At 41.2% G+C, this 23,958-nt stretch overlaps 1 protein-coding gene across 4 annotated transcripts; it reads left to right on the top strand.

Annotated features, from left to right (window-relative positions):
- The first annotated feature begins 468 nt into the window (after window positions 1-468).
- LOC116716561 (BRD4-interacting chromatin-remodeling complex-associated protein-like) lies at window positions 469-21,394 on the top strand. Of its 4 annotated transcripts, none has more exons than XM_032557384.1 (15): window positions 469-522; window positions 3,991-4,036; window positions 4,140-4,185; window positions 5,299-5,364; window positions 7,800-9,764; window positions 10,923-11,108; window positions 13,553-14,206; window positions 15,863-16,043; window positions 16,800-16,900; window positions 16,989-17,123; window positions 18,076-18,137; window positions 18,224-18,372; window positions 18,453-18,547; window positions 18,641-18,746; window positions 19,602-21,394. In XM_032557384.1, the coding sequence occupies exons 2-15, from the start codon at window positions 3,996-3,998 to the stop codon at window positions 21,170-21,172; spliced, it is 5,358 nt and encodes a 1,785-aa protein (XP_032413275.1). In that variant the 5' UTR covers window positions 469-522; window positions 3,991-3,995; the 3' UTR covers window positions 21,173-21,394. The 4 variants fall into 4 exon arrangements, with proteins under 4 accessions (XP_032413275.1, XP_032413276.1, XP_032413278.1 ...); XM_032557385.1 differs by having other exon boundaries at window positions 18,644-18,746; XM_032557387.1 differs by lacking the exon at window positions 10,923-11,108.
- The last annotated feature ends 2,564 nt before the right edge of the window (window positions 21,395-23,958 follow it).

The raw sequence follows: 23,958 nt of genomic DNA on the forward strand, positions 1-23,958 counted from the left end.
TTTTCAGACTGTTTATATAGAAGAGGATTAAAATCATCCTTTTTTGCTGAAAATGTCAACATTCTCAGGTTAAAATAAGAAATCTGAGATTAAAGTCAGAGTTCTGACTTTTGCCTGAGACTTTTTCTCGTAAATCCCACTTTTTCCTCTGAATTTAGATAAAAGTCTCAGATTAAAGTCCGAATTAGGACAGGGGTTTTTTTTCCCGAAAGAAAGATCGCTATTCTTTTCTTTTCAGTGACCCAAATTATCCTTCTCCTAATGTTTAGAACTAACTGGTAGGATGAGGAAGTTTTTTTTTTTAGCTAATTTACCAAAAACATTGTTTAATTTTGTGTGAGAGGTTGATCGTTGTGTTAGAAAAACTGTCTGAATCCCGGGCAAAGCATCCGTATGAACAACGCAGATTTCGATCAGGCAAAGCGGAAGTCTCCAGTTTCCTGCCTCTACTCGGGTCCTGTGGAGCAGCCCGTGCGAGGCTGTCCTGGAGACCCCGCGCTGCCTGCACCTCTAACGTCTCGGGTGAGTTTGTTACAATGTAGCAATTTCTCTATTAATCCGAATAACCGTTACAAAGCCGCAATATCTGCCAACTGCGCACAAAACACAAACCGCATCGCTAACGCAATCGAAGCGCCACGCTGCCGCACCGCACCGTAAACACGTTCATTTTCCACCGAATTCCCAAGCATACCCCCCTCATCCAAGAGTATTCCAACATTAACTCATATTTTGCTTGCAATTAGCGATAGCTCGCTACGTAGTTGCGCTTAAACGTCCCCGGCAGGCGGCTCTTCTCGGTTCTGGCTGAACTGCGGTTCCGCTGTGCAGCTCCAGTGTTCAAATTGTGTCACTCGATGGTTTGTTTTGAATGTCAAAGGCTCAAGCTAGCTGTATGTCTCAATATTGTTGATAGCTGATTAGCTCGCTAGGCTAATGCAACTCAGCAGAGCTGCATCAAAAAATGACCAGAAATAGGGGTGAAAACTGGGTTTTAAAACCAAAAGTTTGGTTTCATTTGAGTTCTAAGCCAGGTGTGTTGCTGTCAAACGTTATGTGCTGGCAGAAATAATTAAAGATTGCTTGCAAAGCTGTTTAAAAACACCAGCTAGCATGTAGCAATCCGTTTGCAGTGTCTCCATTCAAATCCTGCGCACTGGGTTTGCTCTACCCGAGCAATGGCTCCGACCCGCTGCCTTCTCAGAGCGGCAACCGAGCTACCTTTATGGTGTCGATGACCACTCTGCTTAAACACCGTGTGTATTTGTTGCGTTTGTGTTGCTGGAGGCTGTGTGCACAGTTGTTACTTGTGATGAAGACAGTGGAGACACTCGGAAATCCTTCCAGGTGGTGCGAAAACCGCGCGTTTTCAGTTTGTTGTCGGCCGTTTGTCGGTGTTTAGCAAATCTAAGTTCTGTCTGAGTTCATCCTAACCGCATCAGTGTTTATTATTACTGAGCCTGCATGTGAGAAGATGACGCGCTGCAAGTCATCGTGAAAATAGTGCAAAGGAGAAAACACTATTCTTTATTTTAGGACCTCATTTATGGCAATAACGCGAATTTACATGTTTAATAGCAAATTAGACAAACATTTTAGGGAAGAATATGCAAAAATAACTGATAAAATAACGTTTTCATGTTACAGGAAAACTAAAATAAGTTATGATTCCTGTCTTGCTTTTAATAAGTTGTTAGTTTCTGTTTCTCTCCGGTGTTTTGCTGGTTGTATCTACGATTGTTTTTAAACTATCTTTTAAACTATCTTTTAATTTTAAACTAGCTTGTAGCATTGTTCTTTGGGAATACAGAGTAAACAGCTTTCTGGCAACGTAAGAGATGTAGAGATGACAAGTAATTTATTATTTTACAATTACGATCAATTTTCTTGATTTTAGTCAAAACTGTAGTAGCAACATTCTCCCTGATTTGTTTTTGTTTGTTTTTATCAAATTAACTCAGTTCCAGTAATCTAAAAACTGAAAATAAAGGCATGCTTTTCTCTACTTATTGCGAGCTTAAAAATAGTCATTTTGAATTCTTTATCCATAAAACACATGCTTAAAGATAAAAAAATGTTTTAATTTGCACTGTTTGATCTTTTAATTAATTACTCTAGATGATTTTAATAACTATATACCTATTTCCAAATTGCCTTTTATACACAAAATTTTGGAAAAAGTAATCTGTATTCATTAATTGGCTTTTTAAAATAATAATTCAAGTTTTCAATCTGAAAATGCACTTTTAAGGATTTGGGCTAGAGTGAGCTGAGCTGCTGTCCAGTTTTGGTTTTGTTGGACCTCTCAGCTTCATTTGGAACATAAACTCAAACGTGTTTTAAATATTCTTTTGTAAACAGACACTCAGTTATTTCATGTCTCTTCACACATACCTGACATGTTTTGACCGTGTACTTCCGTGTTCATTAGAGGTGTTAAAGCTGATGTTCAACCATCAGCTCTTACTTAAGTGACAGGTTTTTCTCTGTTACTGTTGGCTTTGGCGTTTGTGGCGTTCCTCAGGGCTCCATTCTTGTCCCGCTGTTATTTTCCATTAAATTATTCATAAATATCTCTTGTCACTTTTACGCAGATGATTCTGAAACCTGCCTGAAAATATACTAAATTTATGTCTCTCTGGCTTCAAAGTCTGAATGTCTGATAACTTTTTATTGTTAATAACAAACCAGAAGTGTTAGATTTTGGTCAGAGACTCCAGTCCAGGAGTCTTGAGATGGTTTATATTCTGATTTGAGCTTTAATAATATCACTAGAACTGCCTTTTATTAAATTAGGAATACTGCCAAAATAAAATCGATGATCTTCCTCTCTAATTCTCATTCAAGCTTCATCTCTTGTTGCCTTTTTTTACTGTAATTCTCTATTTGCTGATATTCCTCAGAAAGCCCTCAGTAGACCCTGGGGGTGGGAACATATCAGTCCAACTCTTTCCACTGCTCACCTGTGATGCTCAGTGTTGGTTTTAAGATTTTAATGCTGCTTTTTGAGTCAGTGAATTGCTTCGCCCCATCTTATGGTTCTGAGCTTCAGACTCCTTACACTGTTGGATCATCAGACCAGGGATTACTCTCTGTGCCCAGAGGAAGATTGAAGACTGAGGGTTATCAAGCTTTTATGATCAAGGCGCCGCCTCTATGGAATCGACTGCCACTTAGCGTTGGAGCCTCTTCGATGTTTAAAACTCGTTGCTTCTCATTCGGCTCCTCATTCTCTGCGTGTTTATTTTATGCATTTTGATTTCATAATTACAACAATAATGTAAAACAATGGTTTTACATTACTGTATAATAATAATATATAATAATAACAAGGAGTGGACCGATTGCAGTTTTCTGGTTGATCACCAATCTCTAAAAGCCTAACCTGCTGAAAATTTTTTCCCCAAAAAAGTTGCTAAATAAAGCGATAAAGTCCCTGTGGGTGTTTTCACGCTTGATAGTCCAATATTTGATTAGATTGGGGACCAAAATTGCAACATTTGTTACATTTTCAGCTGCTGCCGTTCGCTTTCACACTGCACTGTCAAACAAACCAAACATTTTGAAAAACTTGTTCCCCTCCTGGCCTGAGGCCGCAACAAGAACCACTGGAGGAAATGACACGAAAACCTCTGAAGAAGACACTGAGTGCACAAAATGTAAACAAAAATGGAGCATCGTCATATTTTAGCAGTTGTACCATTTCTGTTTTGTCTTTGGTAAAAGCCAATTTCTCCTGCTACCGCTGGATATCACATCTGATATTATCGCAATGTTCTCCAAAAACATGAGGCTCTAATGGTCAGTTGGCCTACACCCCCAAAATTAGCTTTCTATAACTATAAAGCTGTCAAAAATGTAAAAAAGGAGAGGTGTCTGGTGTAATTACAGCCAAATTATAAACGTCTAATTTACTGCATTTAATAAGAGCTAATATTCTGTTGTTGTCTGTTGTTACACTTTTGTGTTTTCTTTTTAAATCTGCACCAGTTGTCATGGATGATGAGGACGGCAGGTGCCTTCTAGATGTAATTTGGTGAGTTCTCGCTCTAATATCTCGTAATAATAACAATATTAATCAAAATAATACTAGATAAGATCTTAGGTTCGTCTTTATGCCTTTTTTTTTTTGTCTACAGTGACCCAGAAGCTCTAAATGACTTTCTTCATGGATCTGAGACCCATGTAAGTGCATGGAAACGGTACATTCTAGATACAAAACAAACCTTTTTGTTGATGAACTTGTTTATTTGGTTATTTTTGGTGAATATTTTAGTAATGAAGTGGTGTGCAACCACAAGTTGCTGCTTTCATTTACATCATTATGGTTGCTTCTTCACAAAACAAGAAAGGCTACTAACGCTTCCCAACTCTTGAGTTATTCCCTTCATTTTATTCCTCTGTCGCTTCTTTTCTGGTGCTGTTGGTTTTTCTGAACCCTCCTTTTTCCTCACCATTCTCTATTTTTGATGGTCTGAATGTTTCATCCTGGTGTAGGCCTGGGCGATAAATCGATTTTATCGAGTAATCACAGTTTTGGGTTTTTGAAAATTAAATTTCTGGAAAAGCTTGAATGTTTTTTTCACCAATTCACTTGTTGGGTTTCCGCCATCTTGTTTGACAACTGATTTTTACAGATTTTTATTGATTTAAACTTTAAATTCAGTGTCAAAACATTAGGACTAGGCTACGATTTGTTTGGTTTTTAATCACGAGAATAAAGTCGTATAATAGTAAAGTTAAAAAGAATAAAAAAGAGAATAAAGTGCTAAATTAGGATCATATTTATGCTGGGGTTATTTTATGATAACTCCAACATGAAAAATAACAGAAACATAAAAATTAAAGTAGTACTTTGGCACTGGTTTTTCAAATAAGGAAATATTTTATCTTTCAAGACATCAGAACCAAATTATTATCAGTAGCAGGAGTTTGAAATGATTCAAACGATTGAGTCTGTTTTGAAGAAAGAACAACATGAACTAAGTTGATAACTATTCAAGCTTTTCTCTCATTAAAATGACTTTTTCTCGTAATTTTACAACTTTCTTCTGCTAATTTTAGGACTTTATTCTAGTAATAAAAGAAAACTCGTATTCTGCCATACAACTCACAGAAGGGATGATTGAAATAATAGCAACTTGTAATAACTTAGAAATGAGATCAGATCTGGTGTGAAAGAAATGGCAGGTTTTATGTTGAATCTGTATCGCCCAGCCCTGTCCTGGTGACTTTTTGTCTGTTGCTTTGGGTATCTTCGCTTTCTGTCTGTCTTACCCTTGGTGGATGTGTCTATAGTTGGACACTGACGACCTTTTGGATGGTACGAGTGACCCCTCCAGCTCGTTCTTCTCTGCCACTGGGGTGAGTAAAATCCCCCGATCTTCTTCCTGCTCTCGTCTATCGGTCTCTGTAGCATGCAACTTCCGATCCCCTTTCCTTCCACTAACATGTATGAGCTCCAATTAGCTCAGGGTTTGTTTGGGTGCTTGAAATTCTTGGATTTAAAGTAGGTGTTTTTTAAGGTTTGGAAAGTGCTTGATTTCTGTATAAAGTCTTTAAAAGTGTTTGATATTCAAACTGCACAGTTTTGTAAAAGAGTTCAATCCAACGTGTGATTAAAAAGCTTTATTTAAAATTGAAACTAGATATTTTCATACAGCTAATTAAAAGATAGATGGATATTTTTCCTCATTGTCTGAAGTTAAATCCGATTAAACTTTTGTTTTTTTAGGTCAGTAAGAATGACAAAAATTATTTCTATTTGTGAGAACATTTTTTAGAGATTATTTTGTCACTTTCTTTGTATTTTGTGTTTAAGCATTTATTTTGAGCAGGAAGTTGATTTACCTTAACACCATTTGTTTGTTTCAATGTAATGAATATTTGTTATTCCTAATTTCTCAACGACTTATTGATCCTTGTAATTGAAATAAAGTCTGTCTTATATTTTATATGTTAAAGGTTATTGAAACTGGGGGATTTTTTACAATTAAATTAGTATTTTGTTTTTAGACCAGTCAGATGTATTGACCCCTTGGATGTTGTTATTGACATCCGAAAATTTCACGCATGCGCACAACGCTGGAGCGCAAAAAAGACTATTTTACTTGTCATCCATAGCCGTGTTGTCGCTGTGGAACAATCCCGTTAATTAAATAAAATCTGGACATGTAGGAATAAATAATTTAGTGCAATATGCCACAGCAAAGGGGAAAATAACGCAGAAAAACCGTTAAAGAACCACTCAAAACCACTTTTTTCTTGCTCTCTTCATTGGCTACTCTACGCTCACACTTGTTGCCATAGCAACTGACTGAGGATTCAACACCAAAAAAACACTCAGACATTTCCCACACAAAGAACAGAACATTCAGTCCGTTACACTTTTATATTTTCAGGCTTGATGTTTATTTTGCGATCGACAGGCGGATTGGCGCAGCGTCTGCCGTCAAGCGGGCGCTGTACCGGTCCACCGTGGTGAAGAGAGAGCTGAGCCAAAAAGCGAAGCTCTCGATTTACCGGTCGATCTACGTTCCCACCCTCATCTATGGTCATGAGCTTTGGGTCGTGACCGAAAGAACGAGATCGTGGATACAAGCGGCCGAAATGGGTTTTCTCCTTTGGGTGTCTGGGCTCTCCCTTAGAGATAGGGTGAGAAGCTCAGTCATCCGGGAGGGACTCGGAGTAGAGCCGCTGCTCCTTCACATCAAGAGGAGCCAGTTGAGGCTCGGGCATCTGGTCAGGATGCCTCCTGGACGCCTCCCTGGTGAGGAGTTCATGTCCCACCGGGAGGAGGAACCAGGGAAGACCCAGGACACGCTGAAGGGACTATGTCTCTCGGCTGGCCTGGGAACGCCTTGAGATTCCCCCGGAGGAGCTGGAACAAGTGGCTGGGGAGAGGGAAGTCTGGGCCTCCCTTCTGAAGCTGCTACCCCTGAGACCCGACCCCGGATAAAGCGGAAGAAAATGGATGGATGCTTCTTCTGCTGTTCTAAAGGGCCATGTTTCAGAGGTCCAGCCCATGGTTCAGCTGCCAATTAATAATTGATTGCTCTGGTAGACTAGCTACCGCTGCTATTAGCTAAGCTAACACAGATGTGGTTGATTAGCTAATTTAATCACCTTCTCTACTGATCATCTGTCAGAGCTAGGCCACCTTTTTCTTATTTTTTAACTGAACCAAAACACCAAATTCCACAGCACATCTACATGTTACGGTTGTCAAAGTCAAGCTAGCATAACTGAACTACTCCCCCCACCCCTTGCTATTTTTTATAACTAAAACTTTTTCCTGACCTTGTTATCTGTTGCAAAGCACCGTGTCCCCTTTTCCTTTATATATCAGGTGTGCATTTAAGATTTTTTGCGTTACATTGACAACAGCTAAAACCAATGTTATTGTCGGGGAGCAGCTTTTTGCCCTCCTGGAGGAAGATGGGGGTGGGATTTGGTGCTCATGAAGTCATGCTGTAGTTGGTCCATAGGGTGTGTGAGAGACATTTCAAAACATAAAATTTTGTTACATTTTAGTTTAGCTTGTCCCTGTGTAGAAGAATACTATCCAAACCAGACATTATTAATAATAGGTATAAATTATTATAATAATAGAGTATTGAAACTGTCTTTTTTTAGTTCATACGTATTGTTTTTATCTCCAAAGTGGTGCTGGAAAAGTTTGAAAACTTACCTTGAAAGTGCTTGAAAAGTGTGTGATCCCTGTTAGTGTCAGTTTGATGTTTTGTGTTGGTATCTAGATCACCTGGTTTCACGTCGTTTCTTCTTCTGCTGTTCTAAAGGGCCATGTTTCAGAGGTCCAGCCCGTGGTTCAGCTGCCAGTCAGCGAGTCGGCCGGCCTCCCCAGAGTCAGCGTGGACTTGGACTTCCTGGAGGACGATGACATTCTGGGCGGCTCACCGGGCGGAGACGGCGACAGCAACGGCATTGGAACAAACCATGAGACGTGCGACATCCTGCAGCAGAGCCTGGCGGAGGCCAACATCACTGAGCAGAGCCTGCAGGAAGCTGGGTCCGAGCTGGACCTGGTGTCCTTCGGGATCCCGGGCCTCACCCAGGTGGTCCAGACCCTGCCTGACGCTGGAAGCGCTGCTGCCGTCGGGGTAGGCATTGGCGTCGGCGGGGCGGCAACCATTTTCCCCGGGTCTGCGCAGAGCGCGGCGGGTAACCCTGGCAACGCCACGGCCGACATGCTGGGGTCGGTTCTGGCCCAGCAGGGGCTCCAACTGCAGCCGCAGGTGATGAACAAAACCATCAGCGTCCAGCCATTCATGCAGCCGGTCGGCCTCGGCAACGTGACGCTTCAGCCCATTTCCAGCCTCCAGGCCCTTTCCAACGGGAGCCAGTCGGGACCGTTGGGTATCGGACAGATTCAGGTTGTGGGCCAGCCGACGGTCATGACCATCAACCAGTCGGGGCAGCAGATCCTGGCCAAAGCCATGGGCGGGTACCAGGAGGTGTCCGCTGCTGGCTCTCAGGCCGGTCTGGGCCTGATCCAGGGTAACAAAGCCACGGTCGGCGCTCCAGCTTTAAACGGACCGGCTGTTTCTGTCAGCAGCACAAGCAGCATCAGCGCCGCCACCATGAGCGCCCCCGCTGGGCTCGTGGGCTTCGGAGGAGGAGTGGCGCCGCCGACACAAACTCAAGCCCAGATCATGCAGAACGTGATCATCCAGCGCACGCCGACACCCATTCAGCCCAAACCCCCACAGGGGGGCACCATCCAGCCGAAAGTCTTCAAACCGCAGCAGCCGCCGCCGCCGCAGGCAGCGCCCCAGGCTCAGCAGAATGACGCACACAAAGCGCTTGGGCTGCAGCAGATTCCGGTTTCTGCTGCCCAGAACGTCGCCTTCCTGGCGGGAAAGCCCGGTTCTAATGTCGTCCTGAGCACCCAAGCCGCCTCTCAGGGCCCGCAGTTCCAGCAGGCCCTGTTCAAGCAGCAAGGGGCGCCGCCTTCTGGGAAGCCCCTCAGCGTGCATCTGTTGAACCAGCAGGGCAGCATCGTCATCCCGTCCCAGACAGTCCTGCAGAGCCAGAACCACCAGTTCCTGCTGCCCCAGCTGCAGGCCGGAGGCCAGATCCTGACCCAACACCCGGGTGGCCACATCATCACAAGCCAGGGCCCCGGCGGACAGCTCATCGCCAATCAGATCCTAACCGCCAACCAGAACATCAATCTGGGTCAGGTGTTAACGTCGCAGGGCCACCCCGGCGCCACCCACATCCTGTCCGGACCCATTCAGCTCCAGCCCGGTCAGATGGGCACGCCGACGCTTTTTCAGATGCCGGTTGCCTCTTTGGCTCAGAGTCAAAGCCAGACGCAGACGCCGGCCGCCTCGGGCCACGCCCAGACGGTGATCCAGGGCCTCCAGAACTCCTTGACCATGGTGGGTCAGGTGGAGGGGCTGAGCCCGGCCATCAGTCTGCAGACCACCCTGCAGGCCCAGCCGGGCGCCGTGCCCAGCGCCGCAGGAAGCCAGACCGCGGAGGCTGCTGTTACCGTGCTGGGAGGCTCCACAGAACCGGCACCGCAGCTTTTACCGCAGTCGTCGCTCCTCGCCGTGCAGCCTGCGTCGTCTGCCGCCGTTTCCTCCTCTCCGTCCATGTCTGTCTCAACGTCGTCCTCCGTGACGGCCGTGGGGCTGGTTCCCCCGCAGGCTCAGAGCGGCCCAGGGAGGCTGCTGTTCACCAACCAGGGGTCGAGCATGATCCTGAGCCAGGAGTCGCTGCAGATGTTCCTCCAGCAGGTCAGCGCTCTGCCCGTCTGCTTTTCTTCTTAACATTGTCTGTAAAGGCGACCTATTATGCAAAATTTACTTTTTGCCCTTTTTTGTTCTTCCATTTGGGTTTCTACTGCTTCTAAAAACAACACTCAGCTGTTTTTTAGCAAGTTAATGTTTTTTGAGTCTGGAAAATGAGTTGTTTCAAAAATGTCCTGAAGGTTGAGTCACAATCTACAGGCCCTGCATCGTTACCCAGAGTTTGGCAGTAACTAGTTACATTTACTTGAGTAACGTTTTGGAATAAAATTACATTTAAGAGTAATTTTACTACACTGTACTATTTACTTTTACTTGAGTAATTTATTATGAGGTATCTCTACTCTTACGTGAGTTGTTGACTTACCATCCAGAAACCACTTGCTGCATTCTTGTTTGATGTGCAGGAAGCTCTACTTCTGCTTTTCAAAGATGTACAGTTGTATAATTGTTTGCAAGCATTTTTACGTGAGAGTGTAAACATATTGCAAAACCACAAAATCTTACCAAGTATTACTGGTCTATTTTCTTTGCAGCAAGATATAAGGGCGTGTTTTAAGTTAATAACTCCTTAATATTGATGAAGTTCTAGTTCATCAATATTAACTAGATGAACTAGTTAATATTGGCAGATTATTTCATTTATCACAAGGGAAAAATGTCTCTTAGAGGTGAGTTTATCTACCAATTGAAATAGTACTTTTTTATTAATATTAAGGAATTTTAACTTAAAACAAGCTCCAATAACTTGTTGAAAAGTCACTTGTAAGTTTGTTTTTGTTATGTCAAGTCTACTAAGATATTTGCACTAGAAATTAGACAAAACTTTGTGTTTTTGCAGTGTAGCCAGCAGCAGCTAATTTAGATTTAAAGTGACAAGACGCCCTAAAACAGCTCAAAATAGACAGAACTGACCCTATCTAAGAACAATTTTGTGCAAAAAAGAAAATGTAATGAACATTCTTTATATATTTATATATCCTAACTTGTTCAAGGAAGCATAATAGGTCACCTTTAAATAAATAAAAAGAAAAGTAACATGCACGAGTGTTAAATTGGTGTGATCTCTTTGGTTTAGTATTTTGCTGCTCATTCTCCTTCCCTCCCTCCTCCCTCCCCCTTATCCTGAAATGGTAATTGTATCAGGAGCAGCGCCACCAAACAGAGAATGAGTCAACCCAATCAGTGGGCGTCCCAGCGTCTGTAATCGTCAGCAGCAACAGCATCACTACTGCGGCCCCTGCTGTCCATGACAGCCAGTTAACTGACTCCTGGCTGGGTCAGAGCCACAGCCCTTCCCCTGGCCCCTCCCACATGACAGCAGTGGTAAAGGTAGAACTGCCCCTTTATGTTGAGCCCCACCCCCACTTGCTGCTGCCGCTGCTGCCACAGTGTTAGGTTTTTTCTACCTTTTTTACCCCCCGTCACAACTCTGTACCCCTCCTGCTTCCACTGCTCTCGCCAGCGCTGTTTTTAACTCCTGGGCGAAAGAAACCGGTCCTTCGCTTGCGGCATCTGTGCTTTTCCACACTTTGCTTCATTTTAGTAGCAGCATGATCGTCCCTGTTGTTTGTTCCTGTTTTATTACTCAGTAGAGATGCACCGATCAGAGATTTCTGGCCAATTTTGAAGTTGATCTCCAGTCTCAATTCGGGCTGCAAGTCGTATTAGTAATCAATTAATTTGACAATTATTTGGATAAAAATTTCAGCAGATTGTTCTGGGATCTCCAAAGCTGAGCTGTAGAGTTTTGCAGGGAAGAAAGAAGAAATTATTTCAAATAAACTAGAACAGTAAATGGATGGAAGTTTGCTCTGCCACTTAAAAAATATCTCTGCTTTTGCAGTTTTGTAAGTTGTATTAAAAAATATTGGCTTGAATAAATGCACAAAATTATGAGGTTGAAACATGACTAAAAACGGAACGTGAAAGTTTTTCTGACGATTAATCGGATAAAAAATTGGCACATTCTGCAGATTTTTCTTTTATCATCTTAAGCCTTTTTAATGCAATATTATAAATACATTAAAATATGCAAATAAACAATTAAATTCCTTTTTAAAACAATAAATCAATATACTGTAGTGCTGATCTGTTGATTATCTTTGGATTTCACGGTGCATCTCTATTGCTTTGTGACTCGTTCATGCAAACATTTTGGCTGACAGTGAAGATTCCTTTTCATTTTTGTTGTTTTTATTAATATTCTAATTTTAAAATGTGCATTTCCCAACTACATGCAGATGTGCTTGTTCAAAAATATAAAAACATTTTCCAGGAGCAGCTTCTTCACCTCTCTAATCGCCCTGTAGGATTTCCTCTGCCTCTCCGCTGATGAATCAGGCGTCTGCTCTCTGTTTTGCATGCCTCTGTGTCTCCTGTTTTAAACCCCCCACGTTGACCAGTAGCGCCTCCCAAACCCAAATGATTTGGTCCGCCGACCCGTGACCTCACGACCTTCAGATCACCTTCTAATTCACCATCACAGTCCCACAGATCTCGCTTCTGTCAACAGGTTTTCCTTTTGGTTCACTGAGCAGTCATTCCTCCCCTTTATGTGTTTATTGCCCTCAGACGCAGGAAAAAGAATAATCTGTGTGCTTTAATTGTTTGTAGATACAGAAGGCTAACAGTCTGCTTTTGTGTTGTTTGTTTTTGTTTGACTGATGTTTGTGCGACCAGGGGCTGGGCGACATTTTCATTTCAATTTATGATTAATTTAACTTGTATTTACTGCTGGGTGATATTCATTTAAAAATTTACATTTTTTCATACCTGGTCTGATTTCTGTGACAGCGTGCTAAAGAAAGTAGCAAAAAACTCAGAGCTTATTCTCAGGCATTTTCCAGAAAAAACAGCGGAAATTTTTGAGTTTCAAAAGTCAAAACATTTTCAATATTTGAAAGTTTTTTATTTTTTCTAGAAAATTTCTGAGATTAATCCCAAAGTTGTTGATTTTTTTTTCTTCTTTTTTTTGTTGCAAATTTTCTCCCTCTGGAGCTCGAAGTTGTTTTTTTTTGTTTTGTTTATTTCTAGAAAATTTTTGAAATTGATCACAAAGTTTTGAAATTTTTTACTTTGAAATTTGTGACTTTTGGAGCTCAGACATTTCTTTGTTTTTTTCTGGAGAATTTCTGAGTTTATACAACAATTTTTTTTAAATGGAAATTTAGATTTCTGGTTTCAGCAGAAATCTAAATTTTTGCTATTTCTTCTAAAAATTTTTTGATTTTTTAACATTTATTTTTGTTTGACTTATTTTCTAAAACAGACATTGCAAACAACAGAAAATATTATTAAAAGTGGCTTTTATTTCCACTACCCCTTCTGTCATTTGTACGAATCAGGGCCGTGCGGTTCTGGATTGGAGTTATAGAATATTGTATCAGACGTATTATCTATTGATGGTAATCTATCAAGATTTATAGTAATTAATTTATTGTCCAGCCCTACATTCTTGTAATGATGAAAATAATCAGAACCTAGCCGTAATATTTTGTCTATTTGAACTCAACATCCAAATATATATAGAATTTGAAAAATCATTTGTCAATTTATTGCTCGGACCTAATTTAGCTTATCATTTTGCCCTTAAATGAAATATAAAAACTATATTTCACAGCAGTTTGTGATGAAATCTTGTCGCACAGCCCTGATGTTGGATCCAATTGTTAAAACCATGTGGATGTTTTTGCGTTTTGTTCCTTTTCTTGTTGGTTTATAGAGGTTTAAACCCTGATTTGTTTTTGTGCTGCGACGTTGTGTGCTCCCTCCAGGTTCCCTCTGGTGGAGCTCAGCAGGCTCTGAAGATTCAGGGCATGTCCTCCTCGCCGGCATTGACCTCCCACGCCACGACGCCTCCGGTGGCGGAAAGCCCGCAGCCTTCCCAGTCTCCCCTGACTCTGAGCCAGCAGATCCAGTCGCCTCACCATCAACAGCCGCCGCAGTCGCGCCCTTCCTCTCAGCCTCAGCCGCAGACTCCCTCGCGCTCCTGCACGCCATCATCCCACACCCAGCTCTTCATCGTCCACAACCAGATCGCAGAATCTCCCAAACCCGCTGCCACCTCCGCCGCGCAGGCTCAGCTGCAGCAGACGCCGCCCCAGCAGGTGCACGTTCAGGTTCAGCACCAACCTCTGCCTCGACCGGCCTCGCAGCCCACGCCCTACCAGCAGGAAATGCCTCCCATGTCGCAGTCGCCTAAGCCTCTTCCTGTTGCTGCTGCTGCTGCTCCACCTGCGCTGCACCAGTTTGCCGCGCCTCCTGTTAGCGCCTGCGCTCCAGCCGTAGTGAAAGCCCAAGCTCCCCTCCAGGGCCTCACAGCTGGGCAGCAGCATCACCTGCAGTTAGTAGGAGCACAAATCCAGACTCTGTCCTCCATCACTCAGCCCTCGCCTCAGCATAAACAGCTGCTGGAGAAGCTGCAACAGGTACTGCTTCTGGTTTTACTGCAAAAAAATACTAATATTTTTTTTTCCCGGTACAATTTGTGCTAATATGGGTTGAACAAGGTGTTTCTACACACTTAATAAGTTTTAAATTTACATTTTTACAGGCGGATTTTTTTTGAATCGTAACTGTAAAATGTATTTTTTTTTTTCTAGGGATGCACCGATCCATTTGTTTCTCTTCCAGTACCAATACCTGAGGTTTAGTATCAGCCGATACCGATCAGATACAGAAAAGCTGTGTTGAATTAACTTAAAAAGTTTCTTTTCAATACACAGATATACCTGTCACAATAATAAAAAAATTATACATTATACGTTTATTCATTTTGGATATTTATAATGTCCTAGTGTTAAATGTTCAGTATAATTTAAAGTTTATTGATCTTTGAGAATGGGTTCCTGCATCATTATCACAATTATATTACTTGAAATTGTTCTCAAGACAACAATATTATAATTTATCGCAATAACTTCTGGAACAATTCATCATCCAACAAAATTTGTTATCTTGACAAAATTATAAATGATCATGTTTACTATTTATAAATGTATAAATTTATAAATATAAACATTCATAGATTTGTAACTCATAAACGTACTGAATTACAAATTTATTTGATAGCTCTGCTCCAGTACAGCTCACTTAAATACACCAGTAGCTTCACCGTTTGCTCAAAAACCCCTAAAAACAACTTTTATATGTTCAGTTAGTTCAATTAGGAGTAAAAGAGCCGATTTAAAATAAATCAGAAGACACTGAAACTGACAAAAAAAGATAGGTTAACTGCTCTGTTGAAGGTAGTGAACCATTTCTACTTTTTGAAATGGTCCAGAAAGTGAGATTAGGAATTCTAAATATAATGTAAAATAAATAATAAAGCATAGAATTTAACTGAATAGATCTGCTGATGTAGATCACACACATTGTCACCCAGGTCCAATCTAGAATTTTTTCAATATCGGGATCAATACAGATATTAAGAATGGATTGGTGCCTCTAACGCAGTAAGCGATTTTTTGCTCGGAGTGTGTCGCTTTTTCAACAAATAGCTTCTTTTTTTTGAGTCTGTATCCTCCAGTTAATGGTTAATCAATTACTAAATTAGTTGATAAATATTTTCAATAATTGATTCATCACAATTAATTGTTTCAGGCCTTTGTTTTATCAGCTTCTTTACAAATGTGTCTCTACTTTGTGTTGATCTGGTGCAAAAAATACCAATGAAATACATAAAGGTTTGTAGCTGCAACAGTATTAAATGTGAAAAGGTTCAAGGAGAATTACTACTTTGTTAGAATCCTGTAAATTTTCTGGATTATGATGAAATAAGAATGAAAAAATATTTTTTAAAAAGCAATATTTTCTTTTGAAATCTTCAGGGCCAAGAGTTCAAAACGTTTCCTACAGATGATAGAGGCCAAGTTGCACTTTAATACCCAAGTGAAAAATTGTCAAATGTTTCATTTATTAAAAAAATAAAACACTGGTTTATCAGCCATCTTGGAAAGCTTGGAAATACTTGCATTGACAGAAATTTTGGCTTCTTGGAAAATAAATTACACTGTAAAAGATGAAAGTGGTTCCACAATCCTGTGTAAAAATTGTAACTTATTGATTTTTATTTTTTTGCTCAGGTCAAGCAGAACATCATGCTACAAGCAAAGCCTCAGCCTCAAGCCACAAGTCAGTTTAATTCGCAGCAAGACGTGCCTGTTGACAAGGTGGTGATGACATCATCAGCGAGCGCTGACGCACCTGCTCAGCTTCCCACGATGCTGCAGCCAACCTCGGTGCTCGTCAAAACCGCCGCCACAGGTAGCGCATTAAAAAACCCCAGCGACGCGATTTTACCACCAGGGGAAAAGAAAAAAGGAAGAATACATTTTGCCAAAAAACTCACAAATTTTTATATTAATCTAATAAATTTTCTAAAAATAAAAAAAAGAAACAAGGAAATTTCTGAAATTAAAAAGTTGAAAATCTGCAATAAATTAAAAAATTTCTTTTTTACAATAATCTCAGAAATTTTTCTAGAAAAAGAAGGAGGTTTATGAGTTTGGAAGGTAAAAAACTTGCTGGAAAAAACTCAAAAATTGTGGGATTAATCTGAGAAATTTTCAAGAAGAAAAAAATAAATTTCTGAATTTGAAAATTTGTTAGGAAAGAACTTCAAAATATTAGATTTTCTGACATTTTTAGAAAAAACTTGAAAATTTCATCTACAAATTTAATTAGATTAATCTCAAAATTTGAGTCTTTCTAGCAAATGTTTTACTTTTCAAACTCAGAAATTTACACGTTTTTTCTAGAAAATGTTGATCTTTTCATTTTTCCTTGTTTTTTTCCCCTATAAAATTTCTGAGATTTTTCATTGCAGATTTTTGACTTTTTATACTCAGCAATTTCTGTGTTTCTTCCAGAAAATGTTCTTATGTTAATTTGAAAATCTCTGAGATTTTCATAAGAATTTTTTTACTTTTAGAGTTCACAACTTTCCTTGCTTGTTCTTGTGTTTCACCTACATAGGTCACAACGGTACGATTTAATCATTGTTTTTGTCTTTTTTTACAGGATCAAGTGACTTACAGGTATTCTCAGGAGCCCAAGGGCAAGCTGCAGCAGCAACGGGGAATCAGACGGTCACTCTTGCCAGCCTTACCCAGCCTGCACAGGTGGGTCGATCTGTTCCATGTTGTGGTTTTCCTCCAGGTATTTGGTGAGCGTTTGAGATGAAGCGTTTCTTTCTGAATTGGTGCTCAGGTTCAGCCAAAGCCAGGAGTGATCAGCTCGGTGGGGGGGATGACTCTGGGAAAAGCAGCGATGAAGATCCAGGTGTTGGGGCCCGCTCTGACTCAGATGCCGGTTCCGCAGCCGCAGCCTCCTCTGCAGACTCAGGTAGGAGCGGCGAACCGCGCAGCATGGAGGCGGGCGAGATGCGGACGGAAAATATTTATGTTCCTTATCCTGTTCTCTAAAGGTTAATCTGTCTATTCTGTCCATCCGTCCTTCTTCTGTCTTTTCTTCCTTTTAGTTCATCTATCATTTTACCCCCTCCATCGTTTGTCTATTTGATTCTCCGTTTATTTATTCTTCCGTCCACCCAACGCTGAGTTGATCTGTCTTTGTTCATTCTAGTAATAATTTATTCTGTCAATTATTTTGATGTTTAATCTGATAAAAAAAAGTTTAATTCTGCAGAATTTTTATTAAAACATTTAAGCCGCTGTCATAATATATTAGAAATGCATAAAAATAAATAATTAAATCACTTTTTTAAAATAAAAAAATAAACATTTTATTCTCTAAAATACAATAACACAACATCTTTAGTGAATACTTGGTCAATTGTAGCAAAGGATGCATCTGGAGCTAAACAAATACTTCTAACATCAACATGTGCTTCACTTGTCAATACAACTTAATAATAATCTATTGATTTTTTGTATTAATAATTTGATTGCAAAAGATGCAATAAAATTGCAGGTGAAGATAAAACTATGCCAGTGAAGGAGTTTTAGGGAGAACATCTTTACAGAGAAAGAAGGATTATTTCATGTCAAATGCAAAATTTGTACATATTTTGTCCAACTGTCGCTTAATTACTGTCTTTTTGGAGTCTGTATACTCCAGTTATCAATTATTGATTTCTAAATTAGTTGACAGTTATTTGATTATTGCGACTAATCATTTCAGCTCTAATTCATAGTTTAAAAATTGGCTAAGAAATTAAAACCTGGTAAATAAAACATGCGGAAAACCCAGCAAAAGGCTTTTAAAGGTGTTTTCTGTAACTGATATTTGATGTTCAAAGAGAATTTTTAAAAATGTTTTCTTCTTTGCCTTTCAGCTCACATCACAGACGCCACCAGTAAAAATGCCTTTAAGCACCGAGCCCAGTAAAGAAGCCAGGTTTGCTGCTTCTGCTGCCTTCAAGCCAGAGTTGAACCGTTTTGTTGTTGGCATATTTCTGACCGGTTCCTGTAAACACTCTGCAGGATGCTGGAGCAGCTAAGAAAACATCAGGGTTCAGTGCTTCACCCCAACTACAGCGCTCCTTTCCACTCGTTTGACGACACTCTGCACAGACTGCTGCCTTACCATCTCTACCAGGGAACTGCCAACTCCTCTCAAGACTATCAGAGAGGTAAAAGCCAGAGTAAAATCCTGGATCTGCTGAGTGCTGCACCTTTCACGGTCCTTACGTTTTGCTTTTTTTATGCACAGTGGATGATGAGTTTGAGAGAGTCTCCTGCCAGCTGCTTAAGCGAACCCAGGCCATGCTGGATAAATATCGGTCCCTGCTCTTCACAGAGTCAAAAGTAAGTTTATAACCCAGCGATCTCCGTGTCCGAGTCACTTTTTGTTGTTTAGGATTGATTTTGAATCAACTGCTTTTGGCCTTTGAACCTGAGCAGAGACTGGGCCCGTCGGCAGAGATGGTGATGATTGACCGGATGTTCATCCAGGAGGAAAAGGTCGCCCTGAACCAGGACAGGATTCTGGCCAAGGAGAGACCGGGTCAGTGGTTTTTAATGTCCAAACTAACAAAAACAATAAAACTGCAACGTGGGAAAATGTTTGGAGAAACCGAATTATTACACTGAAAAATACTTTCTCCTGATCTGGATTGGAAATGGAGAAACTTTCAAATTGTCATCCATTTATTAGTCTGTTTATCCATCCATTAAATTATCCATCCATCCATTTATCTATCCATCCATTTATCCATCCATCCATTAATCCCTTCATTTATCCATCCATCCATCCATCTTCACCGTCCGTCCGTCCGTCCGTACCCTCCTTATTCATAAAATGGAAATAAAAATTGAGTAGCGTCAGTTTGGTGGTTGTAGGATTTCTCGTTTATCTTTGGTAAAAGACCACGAATCATTTCTCTCGCTAGCGCAAAACCTTTTGTTTTGGTTGTATTTACCCAGAATGCCCTGCGTTGTAGTGCGCTTCCTGCTGTTGAAGTGGCCTCCGCTCCACTTGGTGTTCACACATATGCATTCAGATGGCACCAGAGTTCACTTCAACCAAACCGAGACCAAACATTTAACACTGGAACTGGAAGACCTGTTAAACATCCAAAATAAATAAACAAAACAACAGAAATAACAAATAAAATTAATTATGAAGTCTCTGTAAAGAAAAATTGTCCTTCAAAAAATGGGCTGGTTGGGGCCAAAACACCAAACTGTAAACTTTTGTCATCCAGCTTTTGGTAAAAAAAGAGAAAAAACATAAAATATGCAAATGGAAATTATTGAGCTTGTTTTAATTGAGATTAATTAATTTATTGCTTTTTGTGACAGGCCTGGTCATACAAAGTCTATATTTATCAGTAATGTAAATGTTTTTATTTCCTTGCAGAGGAGTTTGCAGCGACCGTGCGGATGCTGGAGAGCGGCGTTCCATCCCAGCCAAAACCAGCGCCTCCGGATCTGCCGTCAGCGAGTCCGGCGGCCTCCTCCGCTGCTCCTGCTCTGATACCGTCTCCCGCTCCTCTCCTCAAGGTCACTCCAACTCCTCCTCCTGCTCCTCCTGCTCCTGCGTCTCCCACGCCTCCTCCCGCCCCCACCACTCCCTCCAGTTCCCCCTTCCCTCCCACCAAGCTGGTCATAAAGCACGGCGGCGGCAGCGCCTCCGTCTCCTGGTCCAGCAGCTGTCCTCCGGCGCCGCCGGCCAAGCCGGTCACTCCAGCGGCGCCCTCCTCTTCGTCGTCGTTGTCGCTAAATTCCCAGTCGGCGGCGGATGACGACGACGCTCTTCCACAGCGAACCAGCAAGCCGCCCATCAAGACGTACGAGGCGCGCAGCCGGATCGGCCTGAAGCTGAAGATCAAGCAGGACCAGACCGGGTTCAGCAAGGTGGTCCACAACACTGCGCTGGATCCTGTCCACGCCCCCCAACCTCGCTCCACCCTGGAGCCGCCGCCGGAGCCCTCCAAGTCCCAGCACCTAGCCACGCCCCCCAGCACCGTCATCAGGACTCAGTCCCCGACGGCGTCAGTCACGCCCACTCAGAGCAACCTCAGAAACGCTCCTCCGTCGTCGTCAACGACAACGCAGATGAACGGCTCGTTGGACCACCACACGGTCAAACACAACCCGCCGGCGTCACAAACCACCTGCCGCCTGCCGCTTAGAAAGACCTACAGGGAGAACATCAGTCCCCGGGTCCGGCCCGGCGTCCCCGGCGGACTGGACGAAAACTTTTCCTACCCCATCACCACGCCGTCGCCGCCACGGCACGAGGCGTCCACCCCGCCATCGGAACGGACCGTCATAGCGAGCGTACGGGTGGAGAAGCGAGACAGGGAGGCGGACCCGAGTCTTGAAGGCGGACGCTTGGGGAACACGATGGACAAAATGAACGAGGTGTTCAACCGGAGCGTGAAGACGGCGACCCACCACCATCTTTCTCTGCTGTTGGATCGGGAGGCAGCGAAGGAGAGGGAGGACGAGCACACAGACCAAGACGCTGACAAGTACAAACGGTTCAGCGGGAAAAACAAACACAGGACTGGCGGGACGTTCAGAATGGACCAGCACGCGCCCGGACCGCCGTCCCCGGAGTCGTCGTTCGCCCGAGACTCTCTGCTTCCCGCCAAACGCTGCAAGTCGGACTCGCCCGACATGGACAACGCCAGCTTCTCCAGCGGCAGCCCGCCAGACGACTCGCTCAACGAGCATCTGCAGTGCGCCATCGACAGCATCCTCAACCTGCAGCAGGAGCCCGCCGTGCGCGGACACCACGTCCGGGCCGGCGCCGGCGGCAGGACGCACCAACACCAAAGTCAGCGCCCGGGAGACTCGGCGGTCTCCACACACAGAGCTCCGCCCTCGACGGCGCCGTCCGCTCCGTCATCGTCCTCGCTGGGCCCTCAGGTCGGAGGGCGGGGCCACAACGGCAGCCTGGTCCCCCAGACTCAGAGCAGATAACAGGCCCTCAACCCCAGGCTGGACTGACCGGGGTGACGCTGCAAAAGGGGAAAGACAGGGGGCGCTGCACTGCAGAAAACACTCAATCTGACCACTTTTAGTCCAGTTTCTGCTGCAGTTCACTTTAAATAAGATAAAACCAACTCACAAGTAACTTTCCAGCAAGATATTGGAGCTTGTTTTAAGTCAACAATTCTTGAATATTGATATAAAAAGTTTTACAGGCAGATTATTTAACTTAAAATAAAACATTTTTCCAATGTTACAAATTAAATAATCTGCCAGTGTAACAAGAATATTAAGAAATTATTGACTTAAAATAACCTAAAAAGTTTCTTATAAATTAGTTTTGTCTTATTTCAACTAAACTGAGATATTTCTACTAGAAACTAGACAAAAATACATGGTAAGATTTTGTGTTTTTGCAGTGTGACAACAGTTACTTTCTTAAACTGTGTTGACTTTGTTCACTGTAAAAACACAAACTCTGACCAAATATTTATCTAGTTTTTAGTCAAATAGCTTAGTACGCTTGAATAAGACAAAACTTACAAGTAAGCTTTCAGCCAAATGAAGGAACTTGTTTTAAGTCAATAATTTCTTAATATTAATAAAAATGTTATAGTTAAACCAGCAATTTTTTTCATCTATAATAAACGAAAAATTTCTTATTAGTGAAGTAATCTGCCAATTGATTTTATTTAATCAATATGAAATTATTTGCTAAAACATGCTTCTATATGTTGCTGAAAAGTTATTTTGAAGTTAGTTTTGTCTTAAATTATTTCAAATAAATGAAGATCTTGGCAGATTGTTTCATTTATATCATGAAGGAAATATTATAAGTTAAGAAATCTGGATTTTAAATAAATCAATATTAAGGAATTATTGGCTTAAAACAAGCTCCAATATCTTACTAAAAAGTTACTTGTGACTTTTGTCTTTTTTGAAGTGTAAGAAGTTATTTTCAGTAGAAACTAGACCAAAACTATATGGTAAGATTTTGTATTTTTGCAGTGTTTGTCCATTTGAATTGTCCAAACATTTCTTATTTTTAGCCCAATTTATGGATTAAATGTGGCAACAGCAAAACGGTGAAATGCAGACCTTTATCATGCCTGTTTTTTTATGTTGTTTTTTTTCTTCATCTTCTTCATGTTTACATTCCTCTAACTTGTCCCCAGGAGCAGACTCTGTCCACTCGGCTGGTCGAAACGGCGTCCTGTCGAGCATCACAGAAAAATAAACCGGCGGGGCGCCTTAACGCGTTCCCTGCACCTTACACATTTGACTGTTTATCACAAATGCAAATGACACACTTTAACTGCAGTTACAAAACGAGGAAATGATTTGAGAAACTTTTTGTTTTGGTTTACTCTCTAATGCTGTAACACCAAGATGTCAGAATGTAAATTAACTCTGTTCTTTTCCGCGCCTATCGACAGATTTCACCAGGTTTCTGTTTGTCTACTGCTCATGAAGTTAAAGCATTATGCATTTCCGTCAGCAGGGGGCAGACTAGTTCTGACTTTCCTCATTCTTTCAAGCTTCTTCTTCAGCTATGTTTTCTGTTTTTATCTTTATTTCTAGGCCTAGTGGACAATTCAAAAAACAAACACAGCACAAAAACATTGAAATGGAAAAAAAATGGAACAATAATAATGTACAAAAAAAAGACCGGAAGAGAATTTGAAGTATAGTATTACAGATTAATTTTTGTATTGTATTTATTGTGTATAATGACACTTTTTAAAAAGAAATGTACATTTAGTAAAACTGTAAATTAAACCTCGCTTCTTTTATGAATCTTTTTGAGTTCCTGGTGATCTGTGGAGTCGTGCAGACCAGGTAATCCAAATATATATAGGTAAGGCTAATTTTAACAACTCTTATTTTATTGTAAAAATTATATTTCTTTCCTCTACTCAAACCTAAAATGAAGAATAAGATCAATTCGGTTTCTCCAGTTTTACCACAATTTTGCAAATTCGAAGCATTTTTCTTTGGGTTTTTTTTGTTGCATATTTCAAATCAATCAGGATTATTTTTTTTATCTCAAAGATAAACTAAGTAAATATAAAAAAAAAAAAACATTTTGGCTAGATTTCACTATTTTTAAGCCAAATATGTAACCAAATAACTTATAAACCTAATAACTGATTGAGCAGCAAAACTTTCTTCAAGCATTTACAATTCTTTTTGAGTTTGAGTCACGCGCATAATGCTACTTAACGTTTTTTTGTCAACCGCCAATAAAAATGGAGAAGAAGAGTCTGGAAGCTATCGCTAACTAGTTGCTAATGGCTAATATAACTCTTGCTAGCTAGCTAGCTAGCTTTTTTTCCCGCCGCTATGATGGGTGAGTGAAAATGTATCGCCAGTTAACTGGACGACGTTCATCTCCGCCACTTGCTGCTAACCCAAACAATGCTAGGTTAATGAATAAAATGTATATTTTACAGTGTGAGGAGCACAGAGGTGGACAGAGTACTTCAATTTATTTTTATTCAAGTAAAAGTTTCACTGGCAGATTATTTCACTTATAACAATAGATTTTTCTCATGTTACAAGTGACAAAAATCTGTATTTTAAATCAATATTCAACCATTTTTGACTTAAAACAAACTCCTATGTCTTCATAAAAAGTTACTTTAATTTAATAATTATTGATTAATTAATAATTAATTTAATAATTTTATGTTATTTGAAATGTAATAAAGTATTTGCACCAGAAACTAGACAAAATACTCTGTAAAACTTTGTGTTTCTTGGACTGTAATGGTTGC

This window comes from Xiphophorus hellerii, unplaced genomic scaffold (genome assembly GCF_003331165.1).
Source record: "Xiphophorus hellerii strain 12219 unplaced genomic scaffold, Xiphophorus_hellerii-4.1 PGA_scaffold_70__1_contigs__length_49999, whole genome shotgun sequence".
Lineage (NCBI taxonomy): Eukaryota > Metazoa > Chordata > Actinopteri > Cyprinodontiformes > Poeciliidae > Xiphophorus > Xiphophorus hellerii.

Excerpts from the sequence above, each read along its gene's own strand:
- LOC116716561 (XM_032557384.1), top strand. The coding sequence starts at position 3,996 with ATGGATGATGAGGACGGCAGGTGCCTTCTAGATGTAATTTG. Across the intron at positions 17,124-18,075 it reads AGCCTCCTCTGCAGACTCAG|CTCACATCACAGACGCCACC; the intron begins GTAGGAGCGGCG and ends TTTGCCTTTCAG. Across the intron at positions 18,138-18,223 it reads GAGCCCAGTAAAGAAGCCAG|GATGCTGGAGCAGCTAAGAA; the intron begins GTTTGCTGCTTC and ends AACACTCTGCAG.